Consider the following 16,306-nt stretch of genomic DNA (forward strand, 5'->3'; position numbering starts at 1 on the left):
GGACAGTGGTGATATATGTTAAGCAAAATAAATATTATAATTTAAATTAAAGAGCAGTCCTAGATTTCTATATTACAGTTTTACAACAAATGTGTGTTGAGGTTAGCTTAATTTGAATTCGCTCCCTTATATTTAAAATAATCATAATTTTATTTTTTGCATTTGTAAAACATTCTATTTCATTTTTCCGAACGACTGTTCTTGAATTTGGTTTATTTTATTTCACTATTAAAATCTTTTAAAAAAATTCTTCGTTTTTGTGAGGAGGAGTAATTTAGAGACGGTCCCTCGCGCTCTCCTCTCCTCTCTCTCTCTCTCTCCGCTGTTCTGCAGTCAGTGTTTTAGTGTTTCAGGGTTTCAGTGTTTGGAGCTTCTGCTGGTCTGGATTCGGGTCGGATCCGCGGGATTTCGGGATTTTGGTGTTTTTATCTGTTTATTTCTGTCCGGATTGAGATGAGATTCGGGCTGTAGTTCTGCAGAATGACGGTGGATTTTGAGGACTGTATTAAAGACTCGCCGCGGTTCAGGTGGGTTTTAGTTTTATGTGTTTCGCTGCGGCTGATATTCGGTATTTAACGCTTTATATAATGAAGCTGTTTGTTAAAACTGAGCGGTAATGGTTGAAAATATAGATATTTTCTACAGAAAAGCTGTTTTTTCAGCGTCGTCTGGCGCATATTTCTGTAGTAATGTCATCTTCCCAATGAGAGGCAGACCGCCAGATATCATTCAGAGTGATTTTTACTGTAAATATTCAGTTTTAGCCTTTAAAACTGTGTAGTTTTTAATTAAATAGCAAACAAAACACGAGAAAAGCAGGAGAGCAGATTTCCCTCGGTTTTTCCTTCAGTCACAGCTGATTTAAGACTGGAGGGAATGAATGAATGGAAAGGCCGCCTGTCTGCAGCTGTAGGATTCAGTCATCCAGCTACAACAACAACCTGTGGTTCATTTTACTCAAATTCTAACATAAAACTGGTTTTAGTCCTCAGAAAGGTGGTGTAATGTGTGTTGCAGACTCTTTCCAGACTGAATTTGCTGAAAAAAACTCTAAACAGTTAAAAATTCAGTCAGTATTTCTATAAAATCATCAGTAAAAGCAGTGTTGTATGTTGATACTAGGGTTTGTCCCTCAAACAATGTATTTTAACTCAAATTAAAAGAGGTTTTAGTCCTCAGAAAGGTGGTGTGGCGTGTGTCACACTTCTCTTTCCAGACTGAATTTGCTAAAAAAACAAAATAAATGTTGAAAATGTTCAGTCAGGTTTCAGCAGCAGTGTTGTGTGTTGATAATGTGTTTGTTTGTAACTAAAAATGGGACGGTTTATTTGGTATTACTGATGTCCTTGCTGGTATATGTTTGATATTAAGATGATGAGATAATGTCAGGTGGTTGATTTTGGTCAAATTTAAAGATAAAACAGGTTTTAGTCATCAGAAAGGTGGTGTAATGTGTGTTACAGACTCTTTTCAGACTGAATTTGCTAAAAAAAGAACTCTAAAAATACTAAACAATTCAATGTTGAAAATGTTCTGTCAGGTTTTTGTCAGTATTCCTTTAAAATCACCAGTAAAAGCAGTTTGTAACAGTATTGTGTGTTGATACTAGAGTTTGTCCTTCAATTCAATCAGTTTAACTATCAATGGGACGGTTTATCTGGTATTACTGATGTTCTTGCTAGTATGGTGAGATGTTGAGATGATGAGGTGATGTCAGGTGTTTGTGTAATGTAAACTCTGTCAAATTCTGGACTAAAAGCTAAATCTTCATCTTAAAACAGTGGTGTAACTCATGTCAGACCGCTCTTTTTCTGAAGTTGCTGAAGAAACCCAAAAAGTCAGTGTACTAACAGTTATTTTCTTTGTAAAATGTGTGTTTTGGAAAGTATTACATACATTTAAAGGCTACATGGCATGTTGTGTTGCGTTTATCCTACTCTACATCCTACATTTATCTTATATATCTGATGTTTTTGCTAGTATGATGAGATGGTGAGATGATGAGATGATGTCAGATGGGTGTGTGATGGAAGCTCTGTGGTTGATTTTTAGTCAAATTCCAAGATAAAAGAGGTTTTAGTCCTCAGAAAGGTGGTGTAACGCATGTCACACTGCCCTTTCAAGAGTGAATTTGCTGAAAAACTCTAAAAATGTTAAAAATACAATGTTGAAAATGTTCAGTCATGTTTCTATTCCTATAAAAGCAGCGTTAAAAGCACAGTGTTGTGTGTTGATGCTAGGGTTTGATGCAATTTAATTAGTCTAACTATTAGTGGCACAGTTTATCTGGTATTACTGATGTCCTTGTGTTATGATGAGATGATGAGATGATGTCAGGTGGTTGAGAAGTTCTCTGGTATAACTGAATTTCTTTCTGTTATGATTTTTACACTGGTATAATAGTGTAGCTACAGTGTTCCACCAATGAGAAAAAGTGTGATGCGTTCCTCATATGTTTATTATTTCTAACACTTTCCTGTAGAAAGTGGCGCTTCTGTTTATTTACAGTAAGCTTAGATTTACAGATTTCCACTAAGGCTGGGTGCAGCAGCATTAACAGCTAACTGCTAGCGCTAGCCCAGGCTACAGTCTAATACACTCACCTCTGAATGGCGAAAGAGCTAGCTAGTGCTTAGTGTGATTAGTAGCAAATGCTTATGCTGCTCCAGCAGTGCTAGCTGGGGCTAGCCGTAGTCTACAGTCCGATATACTCTGTACCTCTGAACGGCCAAAGAGCTAGCGGATTTTAAGTGCGTTTTATAGTGCGAAAAATACAGTATGTTACCCCCACCATAAATAAAAAAGGTTGGCTCTTGTTTCAGGATTGTTTGTTTGAATTTTATTTTATTTCGAATGGTTTTATTAAAATGAGCTCTCTTCTGTTGAATATTTAGGCGTACATTATCGACAGGGTCGTTCTGAACGATATGAGATGATACTCCTGGCTTTTACGCTCCCTGTAGATGAAGAAATCAATACTCGTCTCTGGATTTACTCTGAAATTAATACGTTTGCTTTAGTTTTATCCCAGCCGCTCTCTGAATACCTCTGGCTGAGTTCCGGATATGGAAGATATATAAGCATTTCCTCCAGTGTAAACCGAGGGGAAGGTTCTGGCCGCAGTGGTATGTGGAGTTTAGTCTGTGGAATTCCATTCAGTGACGGATCTGGATGCTTGGAAGTGATCTGTTAAACTCTACGGTTTACTCAGAGTACACAGCATGTTCCTGTCCGGAGGTTTATTCCACATTTGCAACTGATTGGAGATGACGATTGTGGATCTGCTTGATAAATGTAGTTTTTGGTGTCTCATAAATCTTTTGAAACAAGATATTTTACATGCCGGGAGTCCAGTCATGGAGGTTAAATCACATGACTACACCTACACTACACTGTTTTAACAGCATCATATATTAACATTTCACTGTCTTTGAAAAATTTAGATTTTGTGGGAGAATGATCTGTCAGGTTGGTGTCAGGTTGATGAGAGACTAATTATTGAAGACTCTGGGCCCTATCGTGATGGGCATGGCGATGGGAAACACATGTGCGCCACTGTCTTATTAAAACCCTGACAACAGTCACCAGTCAGCCACCCAATCCTATCTTAGACATGCCCCAAGCACATTAGGGCTGCAACTAATGATTAATTTGGTAGTCGACTAATCGATTATAACGATTATTTTTTTTGATTAGTCGATTAGTCAACGATTATTTCTGCCATGCCTTCCATCTCTAAATACTCTCTCTAAATCAACACCAGTCAACTATGTCAGTCAACTGTGGAGCTTCAAAAGTGATAAAAGTGGCAACTCGTTATTTAAAGGAGGAACTGCACTTTTAAAATGACCTATAGACGGACCTCCATTTACCAGCAAAAGCAGCAGTTGACCTCGGTCCAGTATACAAATACACATATAAACACAACAGTACTGTAAGAAAAGCAGGTCTAAACTTTGTGGTAGCTCTGTTTTAGCGGAGATACCGAGGCTCTGCAGTAGCTCTGGAGTAAAGATGCTGTATTGTGTTGGTTTTTGGCTGATTCTCTGCTCTGTAGTGATTTTTCTATTTGAAGCTTTAAATGGTTCCATACTTTTGGCGTAAGAGTTCGTAGCTGGAGAGCTGGAGCTCAGAGCCTCAGTCCCATGCGAGTGCTCCCCCGACAGCGCCAGGAAGCTGACACAGCGCAGTGCGGGGGACTGGGAGGACTGGGAGGAACGGTGGGAGTCCCACGCAAACTGAGTGGAGCTGAACACATGGAGCTGCGGAGGTTAAATAAATAAAAGAGGAATTCCTCAGCTCCCACATCCCCTCCTCAACAACCAGCTCCCATTACTCCCCACACGTGAGTGAGTGTGTGTGGGTGTGTGTGTGTGTGTGTGTGTGTGTGAAAGAGAGAGAGAGAGAGAGAGCAGATACCAAACGCACAGTTTATTAACAAAGAGGCTAGGCTTATAGTAGTAGCAGTGTGGGACAGGCAGGGTCAGTAAATGTATGGCAGCAAAGATAAACAACATAGCAGAACCGAAATAAACAATGACAAAAAATCGGTATTCAGTAGAAACAAAAACAAGTCTGTAACAAAAGGCAATAAACAGGAAGAATAGGAAAACTTGTTGTAAAAGAGCTACATAACTAGATTCAGTACTCTGAAGGGAACAGAGCAAACTGAGGGGTATTTATACTGGACAGGCCAGGTGAAAACAATCAGTAACTGGGGGAGTGGGAACGCCCTAGTGTCACATGATCAGCAAGGTCCAGTGTGAGTGCATGCTGGGAATTGGAGTCCTGAGCAGGCAGACTGACAGCATTAGGAGCACTGTATACAGTTTTAATAAGGTTTTAATACAGTTTTAATACAGTTTTATTACAGTTTTATTACAGCTCTTCCAGGTTTAAAAACAGCTCAGGTTAAAGTTATGTTAGTCTGTATCCAGCAGTATTCCTGAGAGTGTAATAACTAGTCCGTATCCCCTCATATTTTCTGTGAGGTCATAATTCCTGCGCTGAAAGATAAAGCACAGAGCAGATTGGAGCCACCTGACCAAATATTATTCATACTTCCTGTAGAAGAACTGCGGCGTCACCCTCCGCTTCAACCCCCAGAGTGACCTGTACCGTCCATTCCCCCGACTTAAATAGGAAATTACACTTTAATTACCCTGAGATACTGACCTACACACGCACCTTTACATCATTCAGAACAGAACTAGATATACAGTATCAGTCTAAAGTTAGGAAACACCTTCTTATTCAGTGTGTTTATCTTTATTTCTTTATTTAATAAAAAACAAAAAGATATATATATCTTTTTGTTCAAGGTTTTTTTTATTGTGTTTTATATATCCTGCTCAGCAGAAAGAGTCTTGATTTCCTGAATTAGCTTTAGAGCATCAGAATCACAGGAGTTCTTCCTTTAAATTCCCCGGCGTCTCCATCTCTGAGCATCCAGATCATGAATCAGTGATCACACTGACCTCCTCACATCCGGCAGCTGCTCCAGATCCCCCAGCCTCGAGCCTGAATCCGGTCAGACCCAATCAGAAGAGCCGATATTACAGCATGTGAGGAAAAGAACTCACAACAATGAGCACATTCTGTTAGAGAAGATCCAGCATGAATCACACCAGAGGCTTCTACTGAAACAGGAAACGCTACACTCTCTCAGTCTCTTGCTCGTTCTATGGACAAAAAAAACTAGTAGCTCTCCAGCCCAGAGGGTTGTTGAACCCAATTGCAGAACAGTTGATTTTAAAGCAGGTAAAGGTGGTCAAGAAGAAAGGAAAAATAAATAAATAAACACAAACACACCACTCCTCACACGGGATTGAGCCGGTGTCGTCAGGGTCGTGGTCCAATACACTTTCGCTGCCCCGGCTAGTGAATTGGGACACGGCCAGGAACAAAACGCCTTGATAAGGAGATAGGGAGCCTGAGAACAGGCGGGAAAAAAATGAGAATGGACGAAAACTAAAGTCACGCAGAGCGAGCCAAAGAGACAGAGAGAAAGGGGGAGGAATATAAACAAAAGCTCACCAGAGAAGCATTTTATTTTTATTATTTATTTTTCATTATCGTTCATTATATTTCAAACAAACAACCTCACGACCCAGATGTTTTTAATGCTGTTTCATGCAGGGCGTCCTATTGCCAACCCCTGTTCTAGTGCATGAATCGTTCTTTCCTAACAAAAATGATTAGTTTGCAAATCAAACTGAGTAAAGCTGAATTATTAATCATCTACGATAAATCTTCTTCTTTTAAACAAACAGAACTGCATTTCATGATTAAGCAGGACAGTCAGGAGTCACCAGGACGTTCATGAAGACATCAGCGTGAAGGACGACGGCTCACCAAGACCGGAATAAAAGCAGCAGAAGCAGTAGAAGTTTCCCTTCAGCTAGATGAACTTCACATCTGTGGATTCATAAGACTTATAATAGGAGGATCATATTCCAGTTTTAACCACAAGTAAGCTCTGTAAGTGTACGCTGTCAGCCAGAGAAAACTGCTGCTGCAAATATACCCACAATGTAAACTCATCATCATACGACTCAAAAATAACCCGGACAAAAACCACAGCCACGTGGCTCAGTGTAGTACATCGTATTTAAGAGACTGACAGCTCCATATATATATAAATACAGCTCCGGACTAAAAAGAAGAGAGCACTTCAGTTTCTGAATCAGTTTCTCTGATTTTACTATTTATAGGTTTATGTTTGAGTAAAATGAACATTGTTGTTTTATTCTATAAACTACAGACAACATTTCTCCCAAATTACAAATAAAAATATTCTCATTTAGAGCATTTATTTACAGAAAATGAGAAATGGCTGAAATAACAAAAAAGATGCAGAGCTTTCAGACCTCAAATAATGCAAAGAAAACAAGTTCATATTCATAAAGTTTTAAGAGATCAGAAATAATCAATATTTGGTGGAATAATCCTGGTTTGTTTTTAATCACAGTTTTAATTTCATGCATCTTGGCATCATGTTCTCCTCCACCAGTCTTACTCACTGCTTTTGGATAACTTTATGCTGCTTTACTCCTGGTCTCAGGTCAGGTGGTTTGGATTATTGTTGAGTTTCTCCTGCAGGAGGATCTGCTGCAGCTGCTCTGATCTCTGAGCATCTTCTCGTTTTTTTCTGCTCCATTTCTTTCTGACCTCCTTCTGTTCTGAATCTGTGTCAGCAGGCCGAGGTCTGTCCCTCCTTCAGTCATCCTCTCTCACTCTGCACTGAGAAGAACCGGCCAATCAGCTCACCCGAACCCTCAGACCACACGTCTCACTCTGCTCCCTAAAATCATTCACTCTCACCATTCACTAGCTCTGAAATTAATCCCATAATAGACTTAGCATGATCTACAATACCAGGCATAGTAGATTTAGCATAATGCTAATACTTAGCGTAATGCAAACAGAGGTTGTAGACTCAGCATGATGCTATAACTAGAAGTAGTAGACTTAGCATGATGCTAATACTGGAAGAAGTAGTCCTAGCATGGTGCTAATACATAGCATGATGCAAATAGAGGTTGCAGACTAAGCATGATGCTAATATTTAACATAATACAAGTACAGGTAGCAGTCGATGCTAATAAAACTAGTAGACTTAGCATGATGCTATAACTAGAATGAGCAGATTTAGCATGGTGCAAATAGAGGTTGCAGACTTAGCATGATTCTAATACTAGGTGTAGTATATTTAGCATGATACTAATACTAGAAGGAGTAGTATTAGCATGATGCTAATACTTAGCATGATGCAAATAGAGGTAGAAGACTTAGCATGGTATTAATACTAGGCATAGTAGATTTAGCATGATGTTAATACTAAAAGTATTAGATTTAGCATGGTGCTAATAGAGGCTGCAGACTTAGCATGATTATAAGACTAGGCGTAGTATATTTAGCATGATACTAATACTACAAGGAGTAGACCTAGCATGGTGCTAATACTCAGCATGATGCAAATAGATGTAGTAGACTAAGCATGATGCTAATATTTAACATGATACAAGTACAGGTAGCAGACGATGCTAATAAAACTAGTAGACTTAGCATGGTGCTATAACTAGAAGTAGTAGATTTAGCATGGTGCAGATAGAGGCTGCAGACTTAGCATGATTCTAATACTAGGTGTAGTATATTTAGCATGTTACTAATACTAGAAGGAGTAACCCTAGCATGATGCTAATACTCAGCATGATGCAAATAGATGTAGTAGAGTTAGCGAGATGTTTATAGCAGTAGTAGAAGTTGTATTAGCATGATGCTAACACGGGTAAATGAAGTGAGCAGTGTAATCACAGAGCTGATGTGGATGATGTTTTAGGTCTTTGGAGACGTGTTGAGCTCCAGCCGCTCTGTGTTAATTTAATGTAATTCAGCTGGTTGTTTCTCTCTGAATGGAGCTGTGGGTGCGTGACGAGGAGAACCGGAGGGAGGAGATGCTGAACTGACCCACCTCACAGAACCAGACAGAACCACAGAACCTCACAGAACCTCATAGAACCACAGAACCCCCGCAGAAGGTGAAAACAAACAGCGCGGATTAAAGTCAGCAGTTTGAACGCTGCGGCTAATCACAGCTTACCCTACATTCCCCAAGCCCTCACCCAAACCACAGAATCAAGGTGCGCTCCTGACTCCTGCTACTCACCTGTACCTGATCTTACCTTTCATTCAGACTTTCTGAGCTTTATTTGATTTTACCAAATGTAAAACCTCTGGAATATAATCAAGAGGAAGATGGATGATCACAAGCCATCAAACCACCAAACTGAACTGCTTGAATTTTTACACTAGGAGTAAAGCAGCATAAAGTTATCCAAAAGCAGTGTGTAAGACTGGTGGAGGAGAACATGATACCAAGATACATGAAATTAAAACTGTGATTAAAAACCAACCAGGGTTATTCCACCAAATATTGATGATTTCTGAACTCTTAAAACTCTTTTTATGAAAATTAACTTGTTTTTTTCTTTGCATTATTTGAGGTCTGAAAGCTCTGCATCTTTTTTGTTATTTCAGTCATTTCTCATTTTCTGTAAATAAATGCTCTAAATGAGAATATTTTTATATTTGGAATTTGAGAGAAATGCTGTCCGTAGTTTATAGATTAAAACAACAATGTTTATTTTACTCACTGGTCACTGGGTGATGTATGGGTTTAGGGGCAGGGCAGAGGGCAGATTGTTAGTTTCTGTGCACCAAAGTACTCAGAAACATCATCCTCGCTAAAGCACAGTTGAAACTGCGGGGTTTATTATGACCACAATAAAAGCATTTTATAAAGGTTAGGAAATGTTTATAAAAATATAAGTACGACTGGTATGTTTATAACTTCAGAAGAACACATTTTAGCTATAAATAAAAATATATGAGATAGAGTTTAGTGCCTCTTTAACTACCACTAAACTAAAGTGTGGGGTATGTATTCCATGCATGTTAACTGACTGCAAATAAGCAATTAAAAAAGTGAATACATTAAATAGCAAAACAAGTACAAAATAAACTACTAGACTAAAAAATGATCACTATTATCACGATTTGGAGTATTTTTACCTCTGGTACTGATACAGTTTTAAACCTGTTATATTTAGTACATTGCGTTTTTTTATCCAGTGGAATTACGGAAACTGACCGCTGTAAATAGTGTAATAAAAGCTGTGAATCTTCCTCAGCAGAGTCTGAGCTTCACACACACAGATTCCTGAATCCTTAAGTAGCCGCCGAGACTCAGAGAGGGATGATGTCATCTTCAGTCTTTTGTTGAGGGACGTCCTCGTGAAGCCGGGCGGTGCTTCCTGTCTCTGAGCTGCTGAATAGAATAGAGTTTTATTCACACAGCGGCACAAAGAGTCTGGCCAGACCGCCGCGCTCTGATCAGCCTGCTAATTTACCTCCACACAGCGCCGTCCCGCACCAAACACACGCTACAAACAGCCTCCGCCAGGACCCTGATACACCCCCAAGACCGAGCCTGACCCTGACCCCGAGGGGTGAGGGGATATTAAATAATAAATGAAACAAGGGGTTTAAATTACTTAAATTAAATGAATGCATCAGTTTTGGTGCATCTTTTTGTGTTGAATTAATTTTCTGTTTCTCTCTTTTAAGTAAAAATAACCTGCTAAGCTGCTTAAAACAGTGATATAATGTTATATAACATTATGATCCTGTTTCTACACCCATTATCCATTTTTTTCTGCTACTCTGATCATATTTATAGTTTTATAATTACAGAAGTTTTGTATGAAAGTAGTCATTCTGTCTCATTGCATCAATGCAAAGTGTGCAGCGTCCTGTGGGCAGTGTCCTTTGGGTGCAGTCCTGTGGGCAGAGTTCTGTAAGCGGTGTCCTGTGTGTATCGTCCTGTAAGGAGCTTCCTGTGGGCAGCTTCCTTTGGGTAGTGTGCTGTTGGCAGTGTCCTGTGGATGATGTCTTGTTGGTGGAGTTTTACGGGCAGCGTCCTGTGGTCGGAGTTCTGTGGGTAGTGTGCTGTGGGTAGTTTGCTGTGGCAAGCGTCCTGTGGGCAGTGTCCTGTGGTCGGTGAGCTTCTGTCTCTGACTTTCCTTTATCTACAGGGTGTTTGAGCTGTAGGTAGGAGTGTGTAGCAGAGTGGAGAACAGTGAGAGATTAAACACAGTGTTTAAGAACTCCAGCAGCACTGCTGCAGTATCTGATCCACTTAAATAAATCTATTTTTAGAGATGAATTGACTGAAGAATGTCCTGTAGGATCCAGAAATGCAGCTGAGATGTTTATTCTGAACTCTCTGAAGTTGGCGTGACTCAGAGGAACTGGATTCCTGAGGAACATCTGTTAACGTTTAGATGTTTGACCTCCGGAGTGAAAACTGTACATATCTGAGGTTTAGTTTTTTTTGTGTGCAGTTTGAATAATGTGTTCCCATCTGATCTGGGCTGTTCAGGAGGTTCCAGATGTGTAATCAGCTTCTGCATGGAGCTTTACTGTTAAAAAATCCAAATTTAACAATAAAACAATGGTTTATCAATAGTATTCTCTTATAGGAGAGTACCGTGCATTTATCTGCCTCACTCTCTGATAATCATGATCATGTGATTTCTTCAACTTCTTCAGCCAATCACAAAGCAGAACAGATATTTACATTTATTTAATTTACATTTATTTACATTTATCTGACGCTTTTATCTAGAGTTGGGTTAATGTAGTGTGGTTGGGAGTCTTGCCCAAGGACTCTTATTGGTGTAACGCAGCATCCATTCACCCAGACCAGGAATTGAACCCCAGTCTCCCACATGATGAGGTAGCTCACTGCAGCGCATGCAGTGGTGTTATCCACTGCGCCACACCAACCACATATTTAAGCAAATACACAAAACATATTGTTTTTCCCTTTTCTGTTGTTTTACTGCTATAACTACAGCTAAAACTGTAACTTTAAATCGTGTAATTTTGTCTGTTTAGTTCATTATACCAAATTGAGAGCTTAGTTCGTAATGGTAAAAGAGGTTTTACCTGAGATACCCCTGTAATTTGCATGAGGCAGCAGGTTGATATCACACTTTTACATATCCAAATGCCCACGGCAGGATGATGGGATCCTGAAAATCACTGCATAACTCTCCCTGAGCTTCTGTTTATTTACCCATCTCTCTCTCTATTGGTTAATTATGCTTATATACCAAAAAGGTACGAACCGAAATGTCTCGGTACTTCAGAGTACTAAAAAGTCTAAAAGACATGTGTTTTAATTTTAGTATTTTGCATGAAACAAACACAAAAATGGCAAACGCAGAGAGAGCACACAGTGAGGTGAACATGCGGAAGCGCTCTAAAGTCTGAGTCTACTTCTAAACATTCATCCACACTTCTTTTATTTTAAACTCTCTCTTGCTATACCTTGAGATACTTCCACCAACAAAAGTAAATTCTGGAACCAGGAACTTTCATTCGCTGCGGGAACTGAAGAATATTAGGTTCTTCAATGCGAACCTTTAAAACGTAAAAAAAATGCATAAAAATGGGACTAGATAGTAGTCTTGTAGATAATTAGCCTTGTAGCTCCAGAGCTAATCTAATCTAAAGAAGAAAAGTCATTAGAAACTCAACGTTTACTGTCTGTCTGATCAGTTTCATTCAGGCTGAGAGGAAATTCTTTGCTGGAGTTTTAGTCATGATTTTTGGGAAAACATGCTCCAGTTCTGTGTCCACCTCAGAAATTAGACTGGAAATGAGTCATTTTGCTGGTAAAAGCTCTGGCAAATGTGTTGCATCTCTTGGAGACTGGGATTAAAACCTCACCCCTCGCCACACCCCTGATTAATCATCACTTTCAGTACAGCTACAGTATTAAAACATGGATACGTCTAATAAAGTACACGTGGGAATGAACAGAGGTCAGTGGATTTTATTAGTGGTCCTACTGGGAGCCCCATTAAGCCTCCCATGAGTTACCTCATTTTTAGGTGGAGCGAATTAAGAATTTTTCATCTAGTCATGATGCAGCGGGACTCGTTTGTGGTGAAGCTCGTTTTTGTTTGGGGGTGATATTACCCTTTATCCTGATTTTTTGAGGGGGATTTTTTGTCACACGAGCTTTAAAAACGATATAGTTAAATCAGACTGAATTCCCCCCAAAAAACGTGTCTCTTGCTCATCATTCTCTTTAAGAGTAAAACCAGGTGAGCTCTGACTTTGGTGGATTGCTATTGTAACGGTGCAGCTACCTGGACGTGTTCAACAAACTCTTCTCAGCAGAGGAAACTGAGCTGCTGGTTGACGCTGTGAAGGAGCTCCAGCAGCTCATTTACGGGAACAGCAATGTTATTTTATTTACTATTCTGTTTATTGTTGATGTAAAAGTTGGGTTTGACAGTAAATGTCTGACTGGTGACTGTTGTCAGGGTTTAAATCGGTCAGTGTTTTGTTGCCAAGATAAACAAGCAAATACTCCAGAAATTGACTTGAGTACACCTAATTTTCAGACCACTATGCCCATTGTCATGGACATATTTGTACATATTTGTATACTCTCTAGCTATTTAAATGACACATGGGGTGTAAGATAGCACTGAGCATCACAAAGCTCCTTGCACAGGGTGTAAGATAGAGCAGAACTAACCGGTTCCATGTTATAATAGAAGCACTGTCCGCAACCATGTGAATTCACATTTGAACTGATGCTGCCGGAACGCTGAAAGCACTGGGGAATTATCAGGTGTGTAAACACGGCCTGACTGCCAGCATCCTCACATCCGGCTCCCTGAATTTTTCATCGTGTAGACCCCCCTCCATCAGGATGTGGTCGAAATCCCCACGGAACCAGAGAGCACAGGCCCACGCTAAAATCCAGTATCTGAATCCAGTGGAAAGGAATCAATTCCCACTGGGTTTCAGGGTCTGGATCACACTCACTGAGCGTACGGAAGAAATATGGATCCAAATATGGATTTCCGGAGCTGATAACACAGAATCAGTGTAGTTTCAAACCACCATTATTACCACCTCTGTATAAAAACCTCGCCTCTACTCTAGAACCATCGCAGAATCCTTTTATTAACCCCTTTTTAGCATGAATTATATTTTTTGTGAGGGAAAAAAATGACAAAGAGAATCACAGCAGAGAGGATGTTCTCTCACTTGGATTGTCGTGATGCACCAAACCAGACAAAGAGCAAAAGACTACACGTTTACAAACTCGTTAACTGATTTAGACTAAAGCAAATTGCCATTGGTTGCTGCCATTATTATCAGGAGATTTCCTGATAATTTGTATCCTGTTCATGCAGTTTGCCATCAGCTGCCAGAGCCCTGAGAGAGCACAGTTGGTCTTGCTCTCTCTCTGGGTGGGTACAGTACAGTAGATGGCGCTCTCTCTTTCCCCTCATCACTCCTAGGGTGATGTGGATCAGCAAAAGGCTGCGTCTGTGAGCTGATGTATCAGAACCACCAGAGTCGCTGAGCTTTCCTCCGAGCGTTAGCGCTGTGATGCTACTCGGCAATGCAACAGCATCAGCTGCAGTTAAAAAAAAAAGAGGCGGAGTCTGACTCTACATGTGTCGGAGGAGGCCTGTGCTGGTCTTCTTCACCCTCCAGGTGTTGGAGCATCACTTGATTTAAAACTTTTAGTGGAAGTCAATGAAAAAACTGTTTATTTCAGGTAATTTTGGAGAAATTATTTTAGTCCGCTCATCAAGAAATTTTGACGAAATAAACTCTAAACAGTACGTGAAGAAGATTCTAATCATTTGGGTCCAGAATTCATTATGTAAACTATCCAGTATGAAGTGGTGGTGGGGGAATGGGGAAGTAGAAAGTGGGAACTGGATTAGTTATTTTATTCCAGTCTTCAGTCAGTAGTTCCTCCTGCTGAGGCTGATTCTGAACCGTGACGCTGAATCAGGCAGATTTAGTCATTATCCGGTTCTCCGGTTCTGCCGGTTCTCTGGTTCTGAGACGTTTGCTGACTCACAGATGCAGCTCGCAGAAGCATCTGGTTCCGATTTGGACCGGCCCACTTCTCTGTCTCCCAGCATGCACTGGGGCACCTCTCAACGATCTGCTCTGGTCTGGCCTGGTGCACGGGCAGGAAACGCACCCGGCCAATAGCGGCCCACTGAAATATTAACAAGGCCAGTAGGGAGGGGCGGCATGTGTGTGTGTGTATCAGTACAGATGTGTGTGTGTGTGTGTGTGTGTGTGTTGGATATGACTAGCCGTACAATACTCTGGATGTGTCTCAGAACTGATTCAGCTCTGGATCTCGTCTCCATGCTCTTCTGTCCCGATATCATGTTATTTTTTAATATCTGTAAAGTGATGTATTTTAGGAAATTCTTTAGATAATCGTCTTTGTAGGCATTTATTATAAAATTATAAAAATTTGTAAGTGTAAACACACCAGATAAGGGACAAGATATTGAGGTACAAAAAAGTACCTTTTAGTAAAGGCCTTTTTTGTACCCATGTTTTTTATCAGTATAAACATTATTTATCATTAACTGAATATGTGTCAAGAACTTGGCTTTCAAATAAAAAATGTGCAATTAAAATATATATAGTTTATTAGTACAGTGATACAGAATACTGAATGTACCTTTTGGCTGCAGATTAAATGGTACAAATCTGTACTTATTGCTGTTAGAAAAGACTTTGTATTTCAGAGGGAACAATTATAGAGAGTGTACCTTTGAGTACAAAAAAGTACTCATATCGTACATCTCTTTTTTATAGTGTAAATCAGCTTATAACACGTTAAAACATATCCTCAGTGGTTAAATTCCACATATATATATATATATATATATATATATATATATAGAGAGAGAGAGAGAGAGAGAGAGAGATTTTGTTGTCTTAGGAGTGATAAAGAGAGAAAGCAGAAAGTGAGTTACCATTATGAGGTGCAGCCAGGGTTGCCAGATATAGCACAAAGTATCCTGACCAAAGTTTGTCTGAAATTTGTTGCTGTCAGAAGCTTAAACTAGAACCATATTTAAGGTTGCCACAGATCTTCTTAACACACATTTTAATTAAATATAAATATATAAAAAAGCCCAAATTGTATAATAGTGATGTAACTCATAAGTTTAAACATCTTTCAAAAGCCTCTATGGTGCAACGTTGTGATAAAGACACATAATCTTGTTTATTTAGTTTCGTTTGCTCTTTAACAATCATCAGGACGTAAAGATAACCATCAGTCCCGTCTTTAATCTGCATTATCACGCCCACTTTAACACTTTATGATGCGTATCTGCGTCTCCTGCGCTCTGCAGCCGGCGTGCTGGGGTTGCCAGGTCTCAGGAGGCTTTGCGGTTTGGATTGGGGTTCAGCGAGGCGTGCGTTCTGGTTCTGATGCGTGATGTCGGCCTGTTTACACACTGCCTTCCTCCTCTGAGACACGGCGACCCTGCTGAAGACCACCATAACCCCCCACTCCATCCATCATCCTCACTTAACCTCAACCAAGCGCTTCACATGTTCTCACATGCCGGAGAAGATAGAAGGAGATTTATTTCGTTTATGGAAAGATTTTCTTTTTTTACTTTAAATTTTTACTTCTTTTAGATACAGACATGCTTATTACTTCAGGTTAACCTTTTACAGGCATTTTTACAGTTATTGAGCATAGAAATCAAGCTTTAATGAAGGAAATAAACACTAGTGGAGCTCCATATTCCACAGCTTTCAATAGCTTTTCAATACCGATATGATATCGGAAGTTCAATACCGATTCAATTCAATACAATACTTTTTCGATACGTTTTTATTAATTGTTACAAAAAAGTACAAAACGGTACGATCTTGT

At 39.8% G+C, this 16,306-nt stretch overlaps 1 protein-coding gene across 1 annotated transcript in view; it reads left to right on the top strand.

Moving 5' to 3' along the window:
* Nucleotides 1-326: 326 nt before the first annotated feature.
* Nucleotides 327-16,306, top strand: part of acap3a (ArfGAP with coiled-coil, ankyrin repeat and PH domains 3a) — a 71,049-nt gene continuing 55,069 nt past the window's right edge. Inside the window, exon 1 of the mRNA XM_022677035.2 lies at nt 327-527. Within this exon, the coding sequence (XP_022532756.2) occupies nt 481-527 (47 nt within the window). The 5' untranslated portion in view covers nt 327-480. The remainder of the gene's footprint in view (nt 528-16,306) is intronic.

Source organism: Astyanax mexicanus, chromosome 13, assembly GCF_023375975.1.
Source record: "Astyanax mexicanus isolate ESR-SI-001 chromosome 13, AstMex3_surface, whole genome shotgun sequence".
NCBI classification, from domain to species: domain Eukaryota; kingdom Metazoa; phylum Chordata; class Actinopteri; order Characiformes; family Acestrorhamphidae; genus Astyanax; species Astyanax mexicanus.